The 24,737-nt window shown below is 45.9% G+C and overlaps 1 protein-coding gene across 4 annotated transcripts in view; it reads left to right on the top strand.

Annotated features, from left to right (window-relative positions):
* Positions 1-20,311, top strand: part of ITPR1 (inositol 1,4,5-trisphosphate receptor type 1) — a 176,960-nt gene extending 156,649 nt beyond the window's left edge. For all 4 annotated transcript variants that reach the window (XM_065642841.1, XM_065642840.1, XM_065642839.1 and 1 more), the window contains 5 exons: positions 50-189; positions 1,291-1,456; positions 2,185-2,345; positions 13,788-13,949; positions 18,941-20,311. In XM_065642841.1, coding sequence (XP_065498913.1) covers positions 50-189; positions 1,291-1,456; positions 2,185-2,345; positions 13,788-13,949; positions 18,941-19,027 — 716 coding nt within the window. In that variant the 3' untranslated portion in view covers positions 19,028-20,311. The remainder of the gene's footprint in view (positions 1-49; positions 190-1,290; positions 1,457-2,184; positions 2,346-13,787; positions 13,950-18,940) is intronic.
* The last annotated feature ends 4,426 nt before the right edge of the window (positions 20,312-24,737 follow it).

Genomic DNA, 24,737 nt, shown 5'->3' with positions numbered 1-24,737 from the left:
AACTGCTGTTCTTGCCTTCTAAACGTGTCTTTGCTTGCTGTGTTAATAGAACTGATTGCTGAAGAAATGGAGGAAGAGAATAAAGAGCATACGTGCGAGACATTACTGATGTGCATTGTTACTGTACTGAGTCATGGGCTCAGGAGTGGGGGTGGAGTAGGTGATGTGCTCAGGAAACCATCCAAAGAGGTAAATTATCACTGAATGGGGGCGGAAGAGTGATAACCATGTAGGGCTGGGGATCTCGTTCTGCTGGGGAAAATGTGTATATATTCCCTTTAAACAGATGTAGGATACATCGCGACTGGAAGAGACCACACTTTGTGGAATATAGTTCAATCTCTGTAGGACCAGCAGCCAGGTCAAACGAGCTTTTACCCATCTTTTTGGGGGGCTTTTTTAGCTCGAGGGCTGTCCAGAACAGGTTCCAAAAAAACCAGAAATGGTGTAGCCAGCAGTCTAATTTGGGAGTTCAGGATCTGAAGAAGTAAGATTAGATACGAGCTAGTGAAAGAGGAATGTGAGGGAGCAGAATGAAGAAGCACTGGTAGCCGATACCGTGCTAGTGGCATGAGCTGCTGGAGGGAGCATCTCTAGGGTAGTAAGATGTGGAAAACAGGGAGTGGATGAGAGGGCAGGGACCAAGGTGGGTTGGAGCTGGGACTGTGGGAAGGAAAGATGTTGTTTGAAGCCAACATCAGAGAGTAAGGATCAGTCAAAGCAGCAGGAATCTTTCATAATACCCAAAGCTGCACATAGAGCTGCTGCTGTAGCTGTTCATGCCCATGTGAGTCTCAGGCTGTCCCCGCTCTGGTCATTCCCCAAAACCACATGAGGGGCCAAAGGAGCAGTCTTGGTCAGAGTGAATACTTTTCTGTATCGTCTGCAATTTCAGAGTGTTTTCTAATATTTAGCCTTATTTTCAACTTACAGTGGTTTAAAAGTTATGTAATTCTTAATAAAAGTTTGGCACTCAACTGGCAGAATGATTCTGAAAATCGTGCTTAGGTTAGTGAAATGGGCACTGGTAAGTCCAACTTAGTGTCCTGTTTCATTTAAAAGAACATACATGGTTCTTACCATAAATGAAATGAATACTATTAAATTCCAGGAAAAGACTTTATGGTCAACACTGATGCTATATTGATATATAAGCAGATTAATACGGAAACGGAGATTCTAAAGGGAGGGATTGTGGGGCAATGTACTCTTGCTGAACTGAGGAAGGCACGGTAAGGGTTAGATGTGCACGTATTTGTGTCGTTAATAATTAAAGTATGTATCTTGCAGGAACCTCTCTTTGCTGCTAGAGTGATATATGATCTGTTATTCTTCTTCATGGTGATCATTATTGTCCTTAACCTGATTTTTGGTGTGATCATTGACACTTTTGCTGATTTAAGGAGTGAAAAACAGAAGAAAGAAGAAATTTTAAAAACTACTTGCTTTATTTGTGGTAAGTATAGAAACACACTTAAGAATAAGGGGTTACTCTGTCAAAGTCAGAGGTAGCTGCAAACCAGCAGGAAACAGGAGTCTCGAGTTACTGGCTGTTCCTACCTTGCACTTCTCGGCTGGTTGATATTCTTGGGTACCACGTGCATGGGAGCTTGGCAGCAGGAAGAGATGGGCGATGTATGCTCAGTATACTGTGTTCCTCAAATCCTTAGTTTCTGTTTCTCCTGTGCTTCAAAGAATAATTTCCTATTGGAATGAGGGAGATTTTTATTATCAGTTGTATTTTCAAAGGGTGCAGAGTGCTGAGTACTTTCTGTGTAAGTTTTTCCCATCAGTAGAGTGGGAATTAAGCTGCTGAGCCTTTGAGACTGGTGCAGTTAAATGAGATAGTCATGCAGAAGTAACCTTTGGAAGTTTGCTGCATTTGGTATCATTTTGCCTAAAAATAGGAGATGAGGTATGAAATCCAACAAACCGATCGGATTTTTTTACCAAAAGTTTTCTGTTACGTACGATAAGTGTGAACAGTACTTGGTATGTCATCTTTCCTCTTCACGATACACTGTGGCCATTCGTTAGAGAGTTTAGCCCTGTTACTGTTCATTTAGGAATCATCGTGGCTCTTAAGAAGTGCAGCAGACCGTGGAAACAAGTTTTGTTCTTAGAGCTTGTTTTCCTAATACCAGTTCATGCATACTAAGGGTTATGTATGTGTCACTCTTGTAGGTTTGGAAAGAGATAAGTTTGATAACAAGACAGTCACATTTGAGGAGCACATTAAAGAAGAGCACAATATGTGGCATTATTTGTGCTTTATTGTGTTGGTAAAAGTTAAGGATTCAACAGAATATACAGGACCAGAAAGTTACGTGGCAGAAATGATCAAGGTGAGTTGGTACTTTTGCTTTTTTCTAGATTAGACCGATCTACTGGCATATTTGGTAAACACAGGACTCTGTGTTATATTTATTTTGTAAGCAAAAACTTGGAGTAAAACTTTTTCTGCAATAATAGGCTTAATCCAATGTTTTTACTTTTAGAAGCATTCTTCTAAAGACAGGATACTTAAGACGCGCTTGGCAAGATAACTCGATAAAAGCCATGGCCTCGGTGGCAGCACGTGGCTGCCGATGGCCGGGCAGGCAGCGGCACTCGTGGGAGCCGCGATGTGCTGCAGCACCGCGCTCACACCGTGATTTGCCTCTGGTACCTGCAACTTCCCAGCCTCTGAAACACTCCGCTGTGTCTGCCGAAGGAGGTGGCAGCGAGCGGTGACAGCCAGGTAGTCGCCTTGCTTTTGGACCAGCTGAACAGAAGCTGTTCTAGTTTGAAAACTAATGTTTAAGGGAGAATATTTTCATTTGGTGGAACTGTCTGAAGAAAAACAAGTTATAACTGTTCCCAGTATAAATATCTTAAACTGACTTGTAGGATTTATTGTCATATGATTTTAACGTATTATTGTAAAAAACTAAAATTCATATCTACTCAATCGTAAGGCCATTTAATGAGAGCATTAAAAGCCTCATCTCTGCCAACTCGCAGGTTCAGAGGTCCTGGAATTAGATCCTAAACCCCAGTTACTAATTTGCGCGTCTGCTGGCTGGTTAGCAAAAACTGTTTCTGATTTATAACATTTCCAGTAGATATTTCTTTCTTTGTCTTCAGACAAATAAATAGCAGAATACTTTTTTTATTTCAGCTTTTTTGCTGCAGAGGTACAACCGACCTTAAAGTGGGCAATTTGTCATGGCCCGGTCAGCGTGTAAATCCCACCAAGATCTCTTAGAGGTTAAACACGTTACTTTGGGGTCACTAAAGTGTATGTCCTAGTTCTGGATTTCTGCCTCTGTAATGAGGGCTTAAAGAAATCTTGTGAGCAGTCACCTGATAGAGGATTAGCACAGTGAGATAACCAAGCACATCGCTGCTGCTTTCTGGTCTGACTGATTATATTGCTGCCTTTATTTATCCCACTGCAGCAAGCGTTACCTCAGGGGGAAGCACTATATTCTTTAAAATGTTTCAGCTTGTGGAAGACAATTTGTGTTAAAACCAGTTTTTAAGAAAAGTTTCAATTAACAAACAATTTATTAATAAATTAACAGTTCAAATTGGAGAATCAAAAACCAGTCACTGAATATGTTTGCAATAAATGCAAAAACTGGAGAACTTGTACCACAATTCCCATTCACAAAGTGACATCAAAGGCTAATGACTATGTATTGAATGGGAGTATAGATAAATTATGCATGGACCAAGTGTCTCATGCAGATGCAATTTTATATAACTATATGCTCTAGGTAGAGGTTTGGAGTATATCTTTTAGCGGGTGGTTTTTTGCATTTCACGAGCCAGTTTTAAATTGAGAACTAGCAGCAGGGTCTCACGGCAGTGCTGTTGAAAGTGTCGTGTAACCGTACGAGCCGTGGAATGGGAAGTGAATTTGCTTTGCACATCAGTGGTCTGCCACAACCCGGCACCGACGTGACCGGGGCTGCTCGGCTGCTGCTGCCCTGACCCTGTGGTTCTCAGCAGCATTTTGCAGTCGACATATTCCTCAGGACTGATCTGGCAAAGCTCACTCAGAAGAAATTTCTTTCCGTCATCCTTTAACTTTAAAAACATTATATTCTGCCTTAGAAAATCTGAGTGTAAAACATGATGAATATATTTCTCTACCAGACCGGTTTTAAAGACTTCTCTAAGAGTCAGAAATCCTTTTTTCTGCCTAAGGTGTATGTAGGGGTAGCTTGGGCATGGTTTATCTTTTACTCAAGCCTTCCGTCTTGCTCCCATTAATTCAGGACAGGCAAAAGGAAAGCCCCAGATATGTCTGTGGGTCCAAAGACTGAAATTCACTGGTTGGAAGTGATGGTTTATTTTTTATTTGTACAGAGGGTGAATGGGAACCTGTGGCTGCTTAATGTCCGCAGCTACTGGATTCCCCTGGAAAGCCCACTCATGTCATGGTTAGGTCTAAAAGGGTTTTTTTCCCCACATTTTCAGACTGAAGGTGGCACTCTAACATCTTTGATAATGACATGGATGGGGCATGTCTTGTCCATGGGCTGTTATGTGGTACCGTTGTTCAGCTGCAATTTATACCCATTTTAAGTAGTTGAGGGTAGGAAGCATAATGTGTTCCAAATCATACTGTGATTACAGAATACACCTCAAATATGCTTCACCTTTGCTCTTAAGTCCCAACAGAATATCTTTAGAAAACTTGGATTTCTGTCTTTTTGCAATAGTGATTTAAAAAAAAAAAGACTCTGCCATATACTATTAGTGGGTTGTTCCAACACCACAGAACATTAAAAAAACCAAAACCACCACAAACCCACGAATTCGGCACACTAAAATTATATTCACCATCAGCTTGCGAGATGCATCCAGTGCTGCTCATACAGTGCTTTAAAGATATTTTAAGCACTGGGGTATCAAAAGAATGCTGGACCATCTAAATTATGCAGGTTAGTGAATATTCAGAAGCTTTAAGAGTGATCTTGAATTTTGATGTTTTCTTGTCTAAAAATAATGTGTGTGGAAAGGCAATTTTGAGGCTATCCGCTATACAGGAGATGGCAGAGCTGCATCTTGCCCATAGAATTCATCCTGTAGCCTGCAGGAATCTGACTCAGTACAAAAAGAAATTGCAGCCTTGAAAATTAATGATTAACTACAATTCTTTAGTGAATTTTATATTTCTTCATGGATAAAAGCTCAGGAAGTTAAAATGCAGTGTGTAGAAAGAAGTCAGCAGTTAAGCTTGGAAACAGAGTTTAAGGTTTAGAAGTATTTGGAACACCGTAAGCCCGATGAAAATAAATATTAAAATAACAAGCAAAAAAAAAAAAAACCCACAACAAAACAGTGATCTCATAAAGTAAAATCTGATCTACTGTGTTTTAGTACTGATTGGTAACTATACGTTCCATCACGTTTTTCTGATACAAATGTGTGTCTGTTGGTGCTTGAGACCTCAGATTGTCCATGTCCCTGCTCATGGCAGGGGGGTTGGACTAGATGACCTCTGAAGGTCCCTTCCCACCCAAACTATTCAGTGGTTCTGTGATTGTTTTTGTTGAAGTTCCCCGTGTTTGCGGAGCCCCGTGTGTGTGCGTGCTGCTGCGTGGGAAGCTGGGCCGCAGTGCTCTTGTAGCTACAAGTCAGGGCTTTACATAGGAGCCCTGGAATTCATCGCCAGCTTTTCCCCCTGTAAACAGGGATAATATTTGCTTTCATCAGTAAGGTGAGCATGTGCCTGCTGCAATATATGATGCGAAACTTGGACTATCTTAAGAATCTTAGCTGGGAATTGCCGGAGCAATGCAAGGGGAAAATGGGATCGCTGGTTGTGTTTGATGTAGGAGCTGAGCCTGTGTACACACCCGAGCTGCTGCGGTGAATCATCCCCTCCTGAAGTCCTCAGCAGCACTGGCGAGGCTGATAACCTCATGGATTTCGGGAGATGGCAAACAGAAGCTTGGCATGAAGCAGCTCGCCTTCAAAATGCGTTCTTGAGCCACCTGCTAATAGCTATTTAAGAGCACAGACAGTCCTGGAGGATGTGAGAAAGCATCTAGTGGTAACAGAGATGGCGTTTAACTCTTGGTGGTTACAAAGCCCTCCTGATGACCTAACTTCTGTTCATCTGGCTAAATCAGTGCAGATGTGCACTTCAGATAGTGAGGCTTCAAGATGGATCAATGTCTTTTGAAAAGTGTTTATCTGGAAAGTATGCTAATGGGGCTGCAGAGCTGGTAGTCCAGTGCCTCCCGTGTTTCCCGGGAACAGAGGCGCAGGGTTCAGCTGCTGTGTGGCTTTGTAGTCACCAGGGAAGATCAGGTGATGTCTGAATAATAGCAAGTGTGTAGGAGGTGGGGGGATGCACTTATCGTGTTGGCCAGACATCGACATCCCCACCCAAATGACTAATGTGAACTTGGTGCAACTCCCTGCAGATTAGTTCATTTAAATGTCTTATCTACCCATCCTGTCTTGAGAATTTCTTATGTTTTCTGCATTTGCCTGCAGTTAGAGCAGCAGCCTCACTAGCAGCAGCCCCAGCAGTACCGCTGTCGCTTGAGTCTTGGCAAAGGTCTGCTACGAACAGCTGTTTGAAGGCATTTATAATATGTAAAAATTTGTTACTCTCAAGCTTGATGCATAGAAAACCACATATACACTTTGGTTTTCTTTGCATTCATAAGCTGTTGTGCATGCAGCTGCAGTGTGCTGTCACTTGCGTGGACGAGTATTCGCATGCACAACTCTTGCATACCCTAACGTGGGGATTTGCATATCCACCTTCACATCAGCGTTTGATCAGTGTGGTATGAGCTGCGTGGCTGTGAGTGCTTTCATGCACACAGATGCACATATAAAAAAATAAAGGTTTGTTTGGAAAAGTTTTTAGCACAAAGCTTCCTAACTGGGTCTTGCAGTTTCCATAGATTTTTAATCTAGTGTTACATGTCATTAACCTTCATTGCAAAAGTGAGGTGGAGAGGTATAAGGGATTGCCCAAGCTCACGTGTCCAGATCAAGAGCACCGAGTCCTGAATCTTCAATTGGATTGTGTTGTCATTTGAAAATGAACTGTTTATAAATAGAAGTGATGGTGCAGATATCCTTAAAGGAATTTGGAATGGAAATGAAGGCTAAAGATTTCCTTTTGTGCTCTAATTAACATCTTCCTACAAAACTGGAGATGTAAATATAGGGCTTTTTTCTTTTTGTCTTGAGCAACGTGCTATACCATAATTAGAAAGAATTTCTTATTACTGTATTATTGAGCGTCCAGTGCAGCCTGTAACTTCTGCCCACATGTAGCCTCCTAGCAAGCGAAGGCGAGGGTTCATCAGCGTCGGGCTTTTAAAATTGTGTTATTCCAGAAATGTTAAGTTTGACTCAACCTCTCCTAAGGAGTTAAACAGCCAGCAACGATTGTCGCCGTGCTCTGGAACTCAGCAGGAGTGTGTGATTCACAGCCTGCACAGGGCTCACGTGATGGTGGCTGTGAAGGCCATTACTGTGTCCCCAGGCTCACACCGAATGTAGTTCAGTTGGAGACGGCCAAGATGGGACTTGAACTGCAGCACCTCTAGGAATAACAAGTGGCAGGCCATGATGCTTCAAATCCGAAGCGTTTCAAAAGGGACTTAATGATTCCAGTATTGGTTTAAGACACGTATACAGCAGAAATTACAGGTTGAGAAAGTATTAGGATCTTAGTTACATCTATATATAATTTGTGCCTGGAAATCCTGTACTTTGGGGCAAAATTGAATAGGAAAGATTTGTCATATTAATACTTATCAAACCAGCTGCAGATGCAGAAGAGAGCAGCCCATCAAAAGCAACTTGTATGCAGTTGCTCAGTTATAGTTGAGGAAACTGGGGTTGCAGGGCTCCTAGTTGCAATGATGCTGAGTGCACGCTGGGAGAGGACTGAGGAGATCAGCACCTGAACTGCAGCTGATGGTGCTTAATTGGGTGGTATTTTCCCAACAAGCTGCATCTTGAGATACCTTACCAGAGTTAGCCAATGTAATTACAGAGTTAAACAATAAATAATAGCAGAGGCATAGAGGAGCCAAGAGGTGTGTTTGGCAGAAGGCCCTTGGCTGCTGGAAACACTGTGTCATAGGCACAGTCCGGAGCTTTGCTTTTAGATGGTGAAACAACTTGTTCCACCCTTGAAGTCGGCATTAAGGTACAAACCAGAAGCTGCACGGGGAGAAATGGTTGGTCAACCTCATCTTCCCCACGCAGCATTAGTGTGCTCTTCCACCCGGAGGTGCGCGAGCTGGCGTGCCCTGCAGCGTGCTGCAGAAAACACCTTCTCTTGCCAGCATTAACCTTACGTGGCCGAGCTTTTGTTTTTCCCTGTTAAACCACCTGGGCAGCAGTCAGTGCTGGGAATATCAGGTTAGGATCCCAGCTGACAAGTCAAGGGTTTCACTTTGAGCGCGTGGCAGAAAAAAGGGCCTGGGCAGGTGAAAATAGAAGCAAAGGCTTCAGCGCAATTCTGTGTAATGGTTTGTTTGCATAACATGTTGGGATACGGGTGGATCCCGAAGCAGCTTGCAGGGTGGGTGCTGTGTCCTTGCTGCTGGGACACTCTCCTGGGAGGGAGAAGGTTTCCAACTGGAAACCGTCAAGGGTGACATGCTGGGGAAAATAAACCGCTCAGTGTGCAATGCTGGCCGGGATGAAAACAAAAAGCCCCGTGGGGCTGCGTGTGCCGAGGAGGTGGCCCAGGGCTGGGGCGAGGTGTCCGTCCCCGGAGTCATCGCTGCCGCCGCCTCCAGCCCGCGGTGCCGGGAGCCGGTGACCCCGTGCCGCAGGGAGCTCCCAGACACCTTGTGCAAGAGTAGGTGGGTGACTGCAGCCATCACCACCAGCAGCTGTTTGTTCAGCCTTTGCATGCTTAATTGTTTTGTCCCTGCCCGACTGATCGTGGTGTAACACGTCTTACTTAAAATGTAGATGCAAACAGCCAGAAATAGGTTGCTGCGGAGAGGTGGCAGTGTCCTTTCTGTGAGGGTAAGGAGATATCGCCTTCAGGGATTCCCATCAGGGCCGCCCGCCTCAGTCGCATCAAGCTGGGTGATGCTTGGTGGGTAACTTCACCACTGGTAAACAAAACACAGGGCTCAAGTGAGTCAGCCGCAGCAGAGCTGTCGCTGGGACGTATGTGGGATCATTTCATAAAGGGACATGGTCATTTTCCACCTTTGGACATGGTATCTGCCTTCCAGGTTCCCTGCTCTGCACCAGGGCAAAGCCACGTAGGTATTTAATCTATGGAAACAGCGAAAAAAGATATATATTTTTTTTTATATCATTAGCCTAATATCATCAGCCTCCTGTTTAAAAACGAGGGGGATATGTGAGGGTTTGAAAATACTCTTGCTGTGGAGAGCGGACGCTGCCAAGTGCCATTCTCTGTAGGGAGGGGAGAAGTGCAGCTCAGTGTGGAAGAAGTGATGGTGAGCCCTTTGCAAAAGAAAGAGAACCTGATGTAAGACTTTTTCCAGGAAGCACAAGAAAGAACCAAGAGGAGTTTCATCTTGCCACAAACAAACAAAAAATTTCAAAGTACTTTACAAAGCTGTTTATTAGCTGTCTGGGTATGATTTTTAACACCACGTGACAGAAACTGAAATTTGCTGCTGCCACCTTCCTCCACTAAATGACGGCTGCTGGGCAGCCTTCTGATGGCAAGCTCTAGGGATTTATTCTGACGAGCCTTGAATTAGCCCTTCAGCACCCATAAATATTAGAGTCAGCGGTAGCTGAATAAATGGAGGCCCAGAAGACGAACGGCGACTTCCCCGGGGTGGCTGGCGGTGCCGGAGGCGAGGACGTGCCCCGGTCCGTGCCGTTAGCGGCCGCCTCCTGCCCGAGGAGCGGAGCTAATGCATCTCTTGGCACGGCTCGCGTTGAGGTTGCCTCAAACTTTTCTTAGAATAAACTCTTCGGCAGAAGCAGGGAGGAGCGGGCGCTTCTCAGAATGAATTGCATGTGCATCACGCAGCGCCGCTTCCTCTTTTTTCAAATTTCCAATCGTGGACGGTCAGCATCGCCCCCATGTCTGAGATTTAATGATATTTGCTTTACGAGAGGGACTTTTCCAACTTTACCTAGAAAAGAGCTAACCCGAAACCCAGCACTTGCGGTTAGCCAGCTTCCGTCAGTGGCTTTAGTCAGTTCGTCTGTTGAAGCAGAGGAAGCTGCGACTGTGACGGGAAGAGGGAGCTGACTGCACACCAGGATCCCAGTGCCTCCGCTTGCAGGAGGACCACAGCAGACGGTGCATAACAGCATTGGTATGCGAGGTGCCAGCAGCCGGGAGGACGCGTGGCGGGACGAGGGACAGGCAGGGAAAGGGACCAAGGGGGAGCCTTTCCCTTCACAGCTCACTTAGTTCCTCTAAAACACCACCAAACCCCCAGTGAAAGATGTAAGGCTGTATCTGTAAAGGCACCCCGGTGTTCAGTTAAAGTTCAGCAGAAACTAGATCATCAAGATATAAATCTTTTATTCAACCTTGAATAGCAGCGCTCTGCAGAGGCAGCACTGCGGGCAGGCGCGGGGCCGGGAGCCGGGCTGGCTGCCGCGCACCGACCCAGCGGGCTTGTCAGCGACTGACCTTTCTGGATTCCTGTTCATTTCCCCTTTTGCTGGCTCTGCTTGAGGCATCCTTATTTATTTATTTATTTAAAAGGAAACACCCCCACCCCCCCGGCATGGCCAGGCAGAGGCGCTGGGGCAGGACTGTGCGTTCCAGCAGGCTGGTCCCGTCCGGGCTCTCGAGCTTCTCCCTGCGGTGCTGGTGCAGGCTGTAGGAACAGGCTGCAGGTTTCCCACGCAAAGCCAGAGCAAAGGGGTTGTGAAACAGTGTGTACAGAGAGGGAGGAGGAGGAAGAGGTGTGTGTGTCCCCGTGTGCTGGCAGCGTCCCTGCTGCCCTCTCCGGACAGTCCCAGAAGCCACCATGGGTCAGCAAGCACTGGTACCCATTTTACCTGCACCGATGCAGTTTTATCTGCACATCTGTCCCCACCGTTTCTCACTTCAGGGTGTTTGCTGACGCAGTTTGTGTGGACATCACCTTATCTCTTGCTGGGTGGCAGCTGGACACTTCCAGGTGAACTTTGGATTTGAGTCATGCCAACAAGCTACATGAAACCTGAACAGGAGTGCAGGTTAGGTCCAGCCCCGTGACAGGGGCAATGTGATGCGTAGATCCTTCTCTAAGCCTGTTTCCAGGTGCCCCTGTTAACTCTTTGTGGATGGCTCAGGACTCAGGAGGGGTATTGCCAGTTCCAGGCTCAAAAGGGAGTCCTGTCCTCATGGCTCAGGAGCTGTGAGCCTTGTCTCCTTTCCTTTAGCCTTCTCCTTTCTCAGCTTGTAGAGTTCACATGCAGCATTTTTGGTTTTAATCTTTCACCACTGCCATGAGAACCAGAGAGGCACTTTGTTGTTTTTTTTCAAGTGAAAGCCCAGATTTCCCATACGCAAGTGACTTCAAGAGCTGGGGCTTTCAGAAAACCAGTGAGTATGAAACTTCTGACGAGGCTGCAGAAGCTGGCAGTGCTGTAGCGCTTGCTGGTTTGAGTCCACCATCCGAGACTGCCCGTCACCTTCCATGCCCGTAATGATCAAGTCGCAACCTCTGCAGCAGCCACAGCATTTGCTTATATTGCAAGGCGACGTTAGAAAAGGTTTGGGGTATTTGTTTAAAAAATGCAGGCAGGGAAAGGTTGGTGCTTTCAGGTCCTGCTCCCCTTGTCCCCTTCGTCTGTCGCAAGGATGGGGTGGGAGTGCTCTGGGGATGGGCTTGGAAAGCTCACCTCCGTGGGAGCAAGTACAATAACAATATCTGTACAGCAAGTAAAATAACAATATCCGTACAGCAAGTAAGGAGCGGGCGGGAGCTTCAGGGTTTTGCTCTTGCATTTGCCTAGAAACCTCAGGACATGGACCTGAGGGTCCAGGGGAACCTGCAAATATAAATTGCATTTTAGTCTAATTTGCCTTGTCCTTGAAAACCTCTCACCTGGAGGACAGTGGCGAGAACAGCAGTTGTTTTAATTTGTTTTCCCTGGGTAGGGAGAGGAGATACTTTGGGGGAGTGATGCTGGACCTGAGCACCAGTGACGAGCCTGCCCTCTCTTCCCTAATGAGTGTTATACTACAGCTGAAGAACACAGTGAAATGTTGCCTGTTACTACTATTAAATCTTAATTGTGGAACTGTCGTTCCCTGAAGTCCAAAATATTTTGGCACTTGTCTTGATAAAGGCATATTTTTTGGTACATATATTTTTTTCTCTTATTAGCAGAAACCATCTGCCCTGTAAACAGAGATCAGGAGAAAAAAGCCTTCCTGGCAGTTTTGCATCATGTGGGAATCCTGTGGCGCGCTGCATGGGAAAGGGCCTGCTTTCTGCCTTTTAATCTCGGCAATAGTAAACTCCAAGCAGATCAGAAGCAACTAATTTAAGATGATGAATCTTGGCATCGCATCTGAATTGCAGAAAGGACGTGACTGTAAATCTCTGTAGAGGTGCACAACCCTGATTTAAGCAGGTTGGATACTCCTGGGAGCCTGGAGGGGGAGCAGAGAGATGGAGGAGCAGGTTTGAGTTAGAGATTTAGGCAGGGAATAGCAGAAAGCCCAAGACAGTTTGCAGTACCATAAAAACAAGCTACAGGTTTGAGAGAGAGCCCAGCAAAAAGCCTGGCCTGCAGAGCAGGCTGAACTTTGGTCGCTGTTCTGCAGAGATATTGATCGATCTTTGGTTTGGGATACTGTTAACCAGGAGGCTATTACCGTTTATTCGGGTTTGTTTAAAATATTACCAGTTGTTGCAGTGTCACTTATGAGAGGGCACACATCCTTATCTCATCCAGCGTTAGTTTAACTTCCATTTTAGAGAGTATCTCCAGCGTGGGAGGAGACCCAGACTAGATAGGAAACCAGTGTTGAAATTTAAGGTGTCAAGATGCGGTATGCACCCCTCCTCCTCTTTTGTGGCTTTCTATTCCGTTCCTGCTTTTATTTTTAACGTCACTGACGTGTACGTGAGTGTATGTGTGAGCCTCTATGTACATATTAGTAAAACCAAGCACATGTCCACTGAAGTTCCTGACCATAACTTAAACATGGAATATTAGGGAATTCGTATGCCTGAACAAAAGCTTTATTATAAGCAATTCATCGTAACTTAATCTGTCCCGCGTTTTAGCCTGAACCAGTCAGTCAGAATATTATTTTTTTTTCTTTTTTCTTTTTCATTAAAAAGGAAGTATTTCAACTGTGAAAGTATTTCCAGGTAGAATGTGGTTTTGTTCTTGAGAAAGCACAGCCAAGCTTTGCTTGACCAAAAAAGCAAACCCACTTTATCAGCAGAAAATCTCCAACAAACACAAATTAAAAGACTATAAGATGGCAACAGATTTCTAGCCGTGGAAAATGCTTGTCCAGACATGAAGTCTGGGCTAGTTTATTGTCCAGTGTTCATGTATTATACTGAAGTGCATCTGAAAAAGAAATGGCTGGGGAGAGTGAGCTGCCGGAAAGGAAAAGCCAACCAGAAGCAGCCTTAATTTTCAGTAGTTATGTCTGAAGTGCCTCATTGCCTCCAGCAGGCAATTTTGCAAACTTTCCAGTAAGATGCAAATGAAAATAACTACAGAGTTTGTGTATCTGAGGAATGTCCCTGCATGGCATTAAAGGTCTGTCTGCAGTCAGTCACTCGGGTGCAGGTTTTCATTTGGCAAACACTGATTGTGAACTCATGTGTGATTCTCAGGAGAGAAACCTGGACTGGTTCCCCCGGATGCGGGCCATGTCGCTTGTGAGCAGCGACTCAGAAGGAGAGCAGAATGAGCTGAGGAACTTGCAGGAGAAGTTGGAGTCCACCATGAAGCTTGTGACCAACCTCTCTGGGCAGCTGTCAGAGCTGAAAGATCAGGTAAGGGAGAGCTGGCTGCGAATGTGCAGCCACACGCTGGTACGGGCAGGACAAAGGTCCTGCAAGCGTGTTGTACAAAGTGGAGTTTTACAGCTTCGTGGCTTCTGCAAACCCTGGGAAGAAATTTTCTAAAGTAACTGGTGTTTAGGAAAGAAGTGAACAAACAAAATGTCCTTCCAAAGCCCAGTGCCCCAGCTGATGTGCCTGGCAGTAATAACTGAACCCACGTAGTCCAAAGTGGCCACCTCCAGAAAGGGAAAACTTGCATTTTTAAAAAAAAAAAAAAAAGTTGAAGTTAACTTAGTCACCGCTGGTGCAGGCAGCCTGTATGTGTGTATTGTTGTTGTTACAGGTTTTAACCCTAAGACCGTAGCATGACCCTGTAAGCCAGAGGGTGTGATATTGATAGAAGTGCTGTGTTGCTGCATGGACCTCAAAACCCACTGAGAAACTGGAGAAATACTTGAGTTGTTAGCGTGCGCTGGTCTCCTCCGTGCTATTGCTGAGCTGCTAATGCAGACACAACTCAGCTACTGTCACACTTCAGACTCCAGCACAGACAGACGTACCCACAGACATATTTTGCACTGCAGCATGTATTGCTGCATGAATGCTGCATACACCTCTGAGTATTTTTTCAGTGCAGCAGTTCTTTTTGCAGCAAGAGTTCAAGGATTTGCGTTAACTTTTGGCTTGGCTGGGGCTTGAGGGGATCGTAGGGATTGTTCTCACCCCAAATCCAGTGATGGCTTTGTGAAAGCCACGGGTGAGCGGGGTTTTATTTCATGTTGTCCATACGGATCACAGCCTAACTGGAAGTAAAAGGGAAAATGCTGTTGCCTGCCCTGGTGGGAGCTGTTTGTGGCAGCAAAGTGACTTGCTGCTTATCTTTATGGATTAACAACCTGAGCCAGATGGTTCAATTAGTTAAGTTTATATAGATATTGGCACTGGATAAAATTAATCGCTGACTTGCACACGAGGGTATCTGGGGGCAGTCAATGGAATTGCCCACAGCAGAAATGGTCAACAGATTTGGTTCGTTATCTTTTCAGATGTGATCTGCTGACTGCAGCGCAGCGGGCACAGCTCTCTCCAACGCTGGTCGGGTTCCTGCTGTCCCTCTCTGCTCAGGGCTGGCCTCATTTCTGTGTGTGCCAGCCATCTTCACAGAGACACGGGTCTCTGGAAACCAGTACTCACAGAGATCCCGGCTCCCTGCCTTCCCATCACACTGCATTTCTGATAGAGCTGTGCCCTTTTATCTGACGCCCCACGGAGCACAAGGAAGGGATTGACATGCAGGACTGGGAGCAGAGAACCTCGCTCCTCTTCCTTGTAATTAGTTTTCAGACACTGTGCCACAGACCCCTTCGCTCTAGTTGGTTTTGAGGACGGAGGATATAGGCAGTTGCTCTTTTGTCTGTGCTTTAATACTTGCCGGGTAGTGGTTTTGCTAGTTTGCCTGGAAACAATTATCTTGAAGCATGTGTCTTACGTCTTGTTGAAGGGTCTGTCTCAAAGTGATCTGCAGCCACCAGGAGTCTTTCCATCGGCCGCAGCCAGCTCTGGATCAGGATGCATTTATTTCTGAAGCTTGCAGCTCTTGGCTGACCAAGCACTAAAAACCTTTCTTGCTCTTTGTGAAAATAAGAATGAAGGATTTAGCTTTTAGAGAGCTATTTGACTGTAAAAGCAAAAGAGGAAACCAGCTTCATTAATGTTGTGATAGCTTTTAGGAATTCCCCTAAGTACCGTTACTGAGAGCGCTGCTTAAGTTGCAGGATGCTCCAATTATGTGACAAAACCAGTATATCCCTCCTCCTGATCAGGAACTGTCTCCAGGAAAAGGAACTAAGTCAGGGAACTTTTATTTGTATTTATTTTCTTGTAACTAAATAAAGGGAAATCTTCTCATTCATTTGCTTTTCAAGCTCGTTAGGTTTCTGGAGACTGTAATTGTTACAAACTGAAATCCAGCATCCCTGCTTTCACAAAGAAGAAAACAAAAAGCCATTAAAATCTCGATCACTTTATTTCCGTGCAAAAAGATTACAACATAATTGTCTGTAACAGCAGGGGGGGATTAGATGTAATCATCCAGAACCCCTTTCCACTGCCGTCCTCGGATGTGAAGAATCTCTAAGAGACGTTGGTTTCTCGCTCAGGACGGTCCCCTCGCACCAGCCGGGACCCCAGACCATCATCACCACAACCGTGGCTGGATGCTGGAGCTGCCGCTCAGGTTGGCTTCATCCAAGCGGGCAGACCTGGTGTGTCCCGGTCCCTGCACGGCCCCTGTCCTGCTTCTGCGCCTCCCTCTGTCCTGCTCCTGGAGGTAACTCCAAATCACACGTAACCTTTGGAACAAGGCAGCGAGTGTCTGTGCAGGCATGTAAGATTATCGGCGAGTCCAGCTTGACTCAGATGAACTTCAGGCCCCTCGGTTTCGTTTTTTAATCTTGTCAGCATGACTCCCAGAGCTGACAGCCCCCCTGCAATACGTTCTGTGTAGGTTTTATTGCCTTTTAGGCCCAGGCATACAGTTGCTGCAGCTGTTAAGCTTTTGCAAGAGATTCACTCTCCAGGAAAATGTGATAGAGATTCAAGTTGCTCCAACTTGCAGCCCTGTGCCCTTTGGACAAGCATCGCACATCTCGCAGGATTCATTGTGTTCAGCATCAACATTGCAATTGCATTTCTCTCTCTGCTTTACGTTCGGGTGGTTTATTCTTCCCTTTTTTTAAAAGTCACATCTTCTACGTACACCTGCATCAGGCTGCACCATCCCTTTTTCTATACGGCATGAAAAATATCTATTACAGTCCCTTTTAATTGGTCTTTTTTCTTTCCACTTTTATTTCATGTGTCCTCTGAATCAGTTTTTCGGCTGTGTGAAATCATGGCTCTTCATTTGCTCGGTGAAGCTAATTAGTTTAAAACAAATTCCACATTGCCTCTCTGCATTTCCAACTTGTGGGCTATCTTAGAAATACTGAAAAAAAAAAAACAAAACAAAAAAACCCAAGTCCCAGCTGGTTCACCTAGGGAGTAGCTTGTGTGTCTGGGATCAGATGGAAGACCCCTCTTCTCTTGCTCCCATTTGCCTGTGAAGTGTTACAAGCCTTTTGTGAAAATAGACTTCCAGAAGTGTGGTCCAGAGGGCCAGGAGGTGTGACCTGTCCTTGGGAGGCTGTGGTCATCTTCTTGGAAAGGTAAAATAACAGTTCTGCCTCCCTTGGGTCACGCGATGAGCAAGGCAACTGGCTGCAGTCGAGTTTAATTATGGTTTCGTTAGGAATTACTATACTTCAGTCCATTCCCGGGTGGTTAAATGAGTGTAATTACCCCCAGCTAGCCTGAGTGAAAGCAGTGGTGCGCGCTGTGCTGTACGGGCCGTGGAGGAGCCTTTTGGAGGTTGCCCAGACCTGCCTGCTTTGACCAGTTCCCCTCCCCACAGTGACCTCCAGACCACAGGTTGGCCACCGGCCGCTGCCCCAGCACAGGTACCCTGCGCCAGAGACTTCATTGCCAAAACTGGAGCTTTTAGACAAATATATTCAAGTGAATGTTACGAATGAACAAAATGTGTGAATATGCCATCTCCCTTCTCCTGGAGTTATGTCCAAAATCAATTATATTGGCTGACATTTGTGATTAAATAGCTAAAACCTGAAAAAAAATATATATTTGCGGATGGAGGTGTTACCGGAAAAGCATTGCAGGAAACTTGGTGAATTCTCATATAGGAAAATATTCTAATATGTATTTTATGCTTGAATGAGAGATTGCTTTTCTGGGTGAATCAGCCTTTGGGACAGGTTCTCCTGGGTGCGGGCGTGATGCCAGCGTCACCGGTGGGGTCCTGCGAAGCCCCGGTGAACCGGCAATCCCCGGCACACTGGTGCCCGTCACCGCAGCCGGGCTCGCTCAGCCCGGGAGAAGGAGCAGAAGTGGGATGTGACCGTGGCTGCTCATGCCCACGGTGTCAATGCCACCACAGGTCACGTACAGTGGCACGGTCGTGTGTTGGCACGTTGCTTTGAGGGCACGGGGGCTCTCGGCGGAGACCGGGTGGCGTTGGCTGCCATCGTCTCGTGGCCTGGGGACAAGGCGCTGTCCTGGTGTTGTCCTCGGCGCGGCTGCTGCAAATCGTCCCACGTGTTGGCTCTTCCCAAGCTGAGATGTGGTTGCAGATGGAGGCGTGGGGAGCCCTGCAGTGATCCAGCTGTTGGCTGCTGCAGACTCTGCCCATGCCAGAGTCATTCCTTATGTGGCGTGTCGGCTTGTGCACATTGTCAGAAACCTCCCAAGGTTCGGGGGGCGGGGGGGAAAAAGTAGTGAAGAAGTGGATTGTGGCATTTTTTCCAATATCAGCCATAAAAATCGCTGATCCATTTTCAGGGCATGATTGCACTAGCCAGAAGAAATGTTATTTTATCTGAGGGGAAGTAGCTGTGGCTGTCTGGCAGTGAGGTGGTTAACCTCCTGTCCGTGCCTTGCATCTTGGCTTTGGGCAGATACAGAGGGATGTTGGCTCGCTCCTGATGAGAGCAGGACCGCTCGAGTCTATTCCAGCACAGACAAGGGCATTCCCAGCCTGACTTGAAGGCTCACCCCTTTTTTCCACCCTCTGTGTCTCATCTGCCTTGTATGCTGGACCGGTTACAAAGAATTTCTAACGGGTGAGGTTTCTGTGAGCTGCTCTCTGCACTAATTCGCACTGGCCACCCAGCTGTCCTGAGCTCTTTTCTTGCAAAACGGTAGTCAGCTGCACAAGCAAGTTCATGGGCATCCCTGATGGCTGCACAAGACGAGGCTGTAGTTGCCTCTCTCATCTATTAGCGCTTGGCACAGCGGACGGAGGAGCGTTATTTGTAGAAAGTGGGTTTCAGAGTAAACGCTAACCACAAAAGGCAGCGCCAGGTCCTTCGGCGAGCTGACGCACAGGAAGCCTCTAGGCCTAATGAGCAAACTTTTTAATTTTCCAGATGACGGAGCAGAGGAAGCAAAAACAGCGCATCGGTCTCCTAGGACACCCTCCGCCTGTGAATGTGAACCCGCAGCAACCAGCATAAGTCAGAAGGGTCCCTTACCCCTCTCGCAACAGCACGAGTAACGCGAACCCTGAGTTCAGATCTGACCACTGAGGCTGCTTCTGTGTACGTGCGGTTCATTTTGTACATAACCTGGTTTTATACTATATGTATATGACTGCTACTATATAAAGTTTTGGGCATACGTATTGTAATTAGAACCGTTGGCACGGGACGGAGGTTAAACTTTGTGCCAAAACTATCAAAATTGCCTTTTTCTTGGAAGGACTAAAGAGAGCACCTGAATTGCACTTGAAAAGAATATTTGACTATGTGACATGTATTTTGTATTTAAAAAAAAAAATAGAATAGCTAGTATTTATGTTTTTATACAATTGTGCAATATGAATTATGCAATCACAATATATTTGTAACTCCTGAATGTCCTAAAGGGAGTGCACATCTTTGAATCTGGTGTGTTAGTACAATGTAATAAATGGTATAAAATTACAGATGTAAATGAGGCTGCTGCAAAATTGTGTTACTGGTGATTTTTCATACCCTTGGACATTTTTGTACCATGTGTGTAAATATCTTGCAATGCCATATCTGTTGCCTCTTCCTCCCAGGTATAACACTGGGAATCCGAGAGCTGTTAAATTAGTATAAATTAAAGCAAAACATTACTTTGAAGCTTCCAAATGAGGAAAGCGGGAGGTATTTTTCAAGTGACTTCTTCAGAGTACTGAGGCTAGAAGAGCTCAGATACCAGGTTTTTTAAATGCTAAGATTTCTTAAAGGGAACTTTTTATGCAAAATGAAGTTTGGGATGAGGATGCACTACTGGTGAGTCGGTGCAGTCTCCTGTGGGCATTTTGTGCCATGATGACTAAAACCTATCACGAGGCTGTCCAGGCTTTGAATTCTCAGTGTGTAGGATCCTTTCCTTTTATTTTTTCATTAGAGACGTATGTGCCTGCAAAAGCTTTAGCAAACAGGCATTGCACCAACTGAAACATGACCTATCCCATTAGGACTGTAGCTCAGCACTGACATGTGTAATGCTTGAGAGAGCCACTGGTGTGAGGTTGGTCTGTCCCACCCCTTTCTCTCCCTCTCCATTCAGTCACTTTCTTTGGTTTCTGATTCTAGAGAGTATGAAAGGAAACTTGGTTTTGTTGTGTTTTTTTGGTTTTTCCTCCAATCCATTGCATAGTTTTATACATGGACCTCATTTTACAAAAGCTAACTTCTCTGCAATACTGTCTACAAAAAAAAAAAAAAGGAAAAAAAGCTACAGAGCTATGAAAATTTGTAAATGCATAAATATAGGTATTTAAATAAATGATGCAAAATATTCTACGGTCAGAGGCTGCTGGTGGTTTGTTTCCCCTCCAAGGTGGTGTGTGGTTGTATTTGCTGCCGTGTTTGCCCACGCGCCCTGGAAGGCTGAGTTGCAGGAGCCCCGCAGGTAAGAACACGGTGTTTTTCCCGGCTCGGGGAGCAGCAGGGGCAGAGGTTGGTCTTTAATATGAGTGAGCCCCTCCTCCAGCAGCGAGAGGCACTGGTGCCCCAGGAACCTTGCCTGCGATCGCTCCGACTTTGGATCCTTCAGACTCTTACCACTGATATTTTGGGCTTGGGATTGTCAGATTGGAGTGTGTGAGAGTTAAAAAAACCCCACTCCAGCTCCAAGTATCATGTGTGCAGGAGCATTGCTGATTATGTATGTTTGATTAAGATGTAGCAGGAACTACCTGGTACAATTAATCATCTTTAATCTGGTAAGTGCACACAACTGTCTGAAAAGGGTGCGTCTCCCTGCCATAGGTCATCACGAAATGTCAAAACCTGTGAATCCGGGTGGGGGGCAGCCTGGCCAGCAGCCTTCAAGCCAGAGATTCACTTGGTGAGATTGTGAATTCTCAATCCCACGCCGTTTCCATACCTGGCCTGGTAAGTCTGTCTTCCTCCCCTCGCAGCCCCCGGCTCCCTGCAAGGTGCACGCAGAAGGAGCGTGACAGATGCAGCTGCTGTTGGGTTGTGCAATGAAGGAGCAGGATTTCGTTTTCTCGGAGCAGCAGAGACGTGTATCTGACTCACTTCTTCCCTTTGTACCATCCAGGGATAAGCAGACGCACACAAATTTGTCAGGCTTCCTGTAGTCCCTGCTGGTCAGGTGAGGGGGAGGAGGCTGCAGCGCAGACTGAGAGAGCATCAGTGCAAATGTGCAACATTGCTTCATCTTTACCTTAAAAAAGCAAAAATACTGGGTGCTTCAGCAAAAGCACAAACCCCCAGTCTGCGCGGTGCTCCGTGTGAAAACCAGCTGTGTAAAATCTGGTGTTTTCACATACAGTTGTCCTTTCCCGGGAGACGTGGGAAGATGCAAAAAGCTATGGTTTTAATCTCTCTCTCTCGTACAGCTGCAGCATGGCCACTGCCGCAGAGCACAACCACTGCCTGGCAGCAGAAACCAGCTGCGCTGTGGGGCAGCTGGGTTGGCCTGGGGGGTTTGCATGGTCACACTTCTTCCCTGGCCTGAGCAGAGGAGGCGAGGAATGGAGAAAAACCCTTTTCTGGTTGGCAGCGGTTTTGACCCTGCGGCTTCTGAGGTTGGTCCCCGTTCTGGACTGAGATCTGGCACCTCGTGGCAACTTGTCATTGATCTCGAGGAAAAGCTGCACGAGGGATCTGTTTAAATGCCACATTTCAGGTATTTTTTCTACAAAAGCTGAATATCTCTTGAAATCACAACAATTCTATTAATCATTTGTAGACTCTAAAGTGGGAAAAAAATCAGAATCTATACTGATACCTTTATTTAAGCCAGGATCTGGGAGGCTGAGCATCACCTCTAGAGATGCTGTAAGATCAGGTACATGGCTCTGGTTGTCCACTTCTGCAGAAGTTCTGCAGGAGCATTTCTTGGGGACATCACAAATTAACTGAACACGGAGAATCCTTCAGAAGCACTGAGCTTGGTGTGTGATGTCAATGGGGTGGAATAGCTGCGACAATCAAAAGGTAACTTCAAGGAACAAAACTAGCACTTGCAGACTGCAGCCAGGGGCGTGGGTGAGGTGAAGAAATGGACTTTCCTCTTGATGCAGCGCCCACTGTGGCGGTGACCAGGAGGAACTGGCACCAATGACCCGGCTGTGGGTGCAGAGCAAGGGGAGCTGGTAGGCAGAGCTCCTCTGGGGGAGGTCCAGGGGTTCAGCTGCCACCAGAGAGGGGTTGCTGCTGGGGAAGAAGGGAGCTCGCTTCTAGGTACAGGGCAGTGCCCCGAAAGCAATTCTGGAGAGTCTGCTGGTTGGTCCCACCTTCAGAAGAGAGAAGGCGATGCTTGCTGAGGGTGTAAGGAGAAGGAACTGCTCAACTCAGCCCAGGAGGTTTAGGTCCTACAAGGTGGGAAGCTTTTTGGCTCTAGAAATGCCGACCTGACCTCCAGTAAAATTAATGATTCGGTGACACTGACAACTGGCAGTTAGTCTAAGGATTAGATTGAAACTGGGGAGTTTCCACCTGCCTTGCACACACCTGAGATTTCGTTTGGCATCAGATTTCTTTAACCAGGATTGCTGTATGTTAAAGTTTGGGAAGACAATTATTTTGCTTTTTAATAAGAACTTTCATTGAGAGGTGAAAATGAAAGTGACCTTCCAAAGAGGAAGGAACAAAAAAAACTACCGATTTTGCTAATAATGGAAAGCCCAAGGGGGGAAGGATCTCCGTGTATTCTTCAATTTGCATGAATGGCTGAGTCTGTGGATGAGAATTTTCTTCGCTAATGAAGCAGGTGACATGCTAATAAAGGTAATGCAAATAACAGCTCCGAAAGCACAGCCGTGGTACCGCAGCCCTGAGACCGCCACAATGGCAAATTCAAGCCTTGTCCTCAATTTTTGCAGCAAATTGGCAGAGGGCAGGACAAAAGAGCCGGGATTAGTGTCTCTGTGCTCGCGGCGGGGACTCGCATGGGGTGCGGGTGATGGATACCTCATTACATAATGGGGTCTTGATTGATACTGTGTCGGGAAAGTCATAATATAGCTCCATAGAACAATTCAACTTGTCTCCCAGAATGGGAAATGCTCCTACACACATACTTAATAGGGTTTTTTAAATTGCCCATTGTATTTCTGAACAAGAGAAACTTATTTGGAGTACTCTCCCTTTTACGTTTTCAACATAAGCATCTGGAGACGCTGCCATATGTGTTCTTTGTACTCCTGCAGACCCGCTTGCAGTTTTTCATCACCCCAAGCGTGGTGTCACAGGGATGCCTGTGAAGCGTGCCCATGCCAAAACATCCCAAGTAAGTGCTGCACCAAGTAGCTGCTGCAACACGGGCCCCAAAGGGACCATAAGCTTTCCGATGAGTGATTTGGGTGGCTCTTTGTTTTAGTTGGAGAGCACTTGACTTTGAGCTGACGTGACCAGGTTCTCACACGGCGCGATTGAAGTTTGGTCTTGAACTGTGAATTTCCTGGCACTAAATGGTAAAGAGCGTAGCCTGGATATTTGACGTGGTGCATTGACTTTTACAAACAGACGGACCTATACTGCTAATCTTGGTCAGTACAAGGTGTTGATATTTGGAGCAAAATCAGTACAAACACTCCACTGATGTGAAACCAGTGTTTTAACCGAGACGTAAGGAATAACTTCTGGAGAGATGCAGTACTTCTGCATCCAATTTTTTATTTACTACCTTTCCAACTTTCTTTCAGACTAAACATATTAATGAATGTCAAAACCACCCACAAGTAAACTGAATTGTCCCATCCAGTAGGCTAATGTTGATTTGTTTTTAGTAACTAGCAAGGATGCTGGAAAACCCCTATAAAGATTTCATTTTTAACAAAAAGTACCAAAAACTCCACCAGTTTTGCATCACAAAGTAGTGGTTAAAGTAAAGATTTGAGTAAAGCAGCATGTCTGTGGTTTTTGTGGGTGGACGCATCTCGGAATGACTATCAATCTGTCAGAGGGGAGATCTGCATGTCATCTCTGCATATGACAAGCAAAATCTGCAGTGACAAATATCTTTCCAGCACTCGGCTGCGCCATGAGTCTCATACCCCTCCTGCCATCCATAATACTTAAGTCTTGTCAGCACGTAGCATACAAACCCGCCTTTTTTTTTTTTTTTCCAGCTGAGACAAACCTAGGAAGGAAAGACAAATACGGAGCATCTAAAGATGCAGTTAACCACCACTGCCAATGTGCTTAGTCATATAGAAACTCACCTCTGCTATGCACCCAGGAGATGCCACGCTGAATAGTTGTATTAGACCAGCTAGCCCACTTCTGGCATGTTCTCACGAGTTTTTGCAATGCTTCTCTGCTGCAGTTGTGTGAGTGGGACACTTGGAAATGAAATTATGTAAAGCTGGAAGGAAAAAAAACATACGAGAATGACTCTTGACCAAATCAGAGCAAGTCTAGGGAAGTTTGAATACAGGTGCAATTGGAATTGCACCTAGAAAAGTTTGCAGAAAGAAAGCAGAGAATGCCAATTGATTTAGACCTTAACTGCTGGTAAGAAAATGCACAAAACCTACAGCACTTTTGTTGAATGCGATGAGGCCGTAGCAATGGAGCGTGTTGCTCCGTGAAGCCGTTGCTGCAGCTCAGCTCCACTGGCGGCGGAAGCCTCTTTCTTCCCCATGCTCAGGTCTCCATGGGAAAAATGGAAGCGGTTTTGTCCCAGTGCGACATGGGAAAAAGGTGTGAAATGTCAAAA

Source organism: Caloenas nicobarica, chromosome 11 (genome assembly GCF_036013445.1).
Source record: "Caloenas nicobarica isolate bCalNic1 chromosome 11, bCalNic1.hap1, whole genome shotgun sequence".
Taxonomy (NCBI): domain Eukaryota; kingdom Metazoa; phylum Chordata; class Aves; order Columbiformes; family Columbidae; genus Caloenas; species Caloenas nicobarica.
This window is presented reverse-complemented; position numbering and strand designations above follow the sequence as displayed.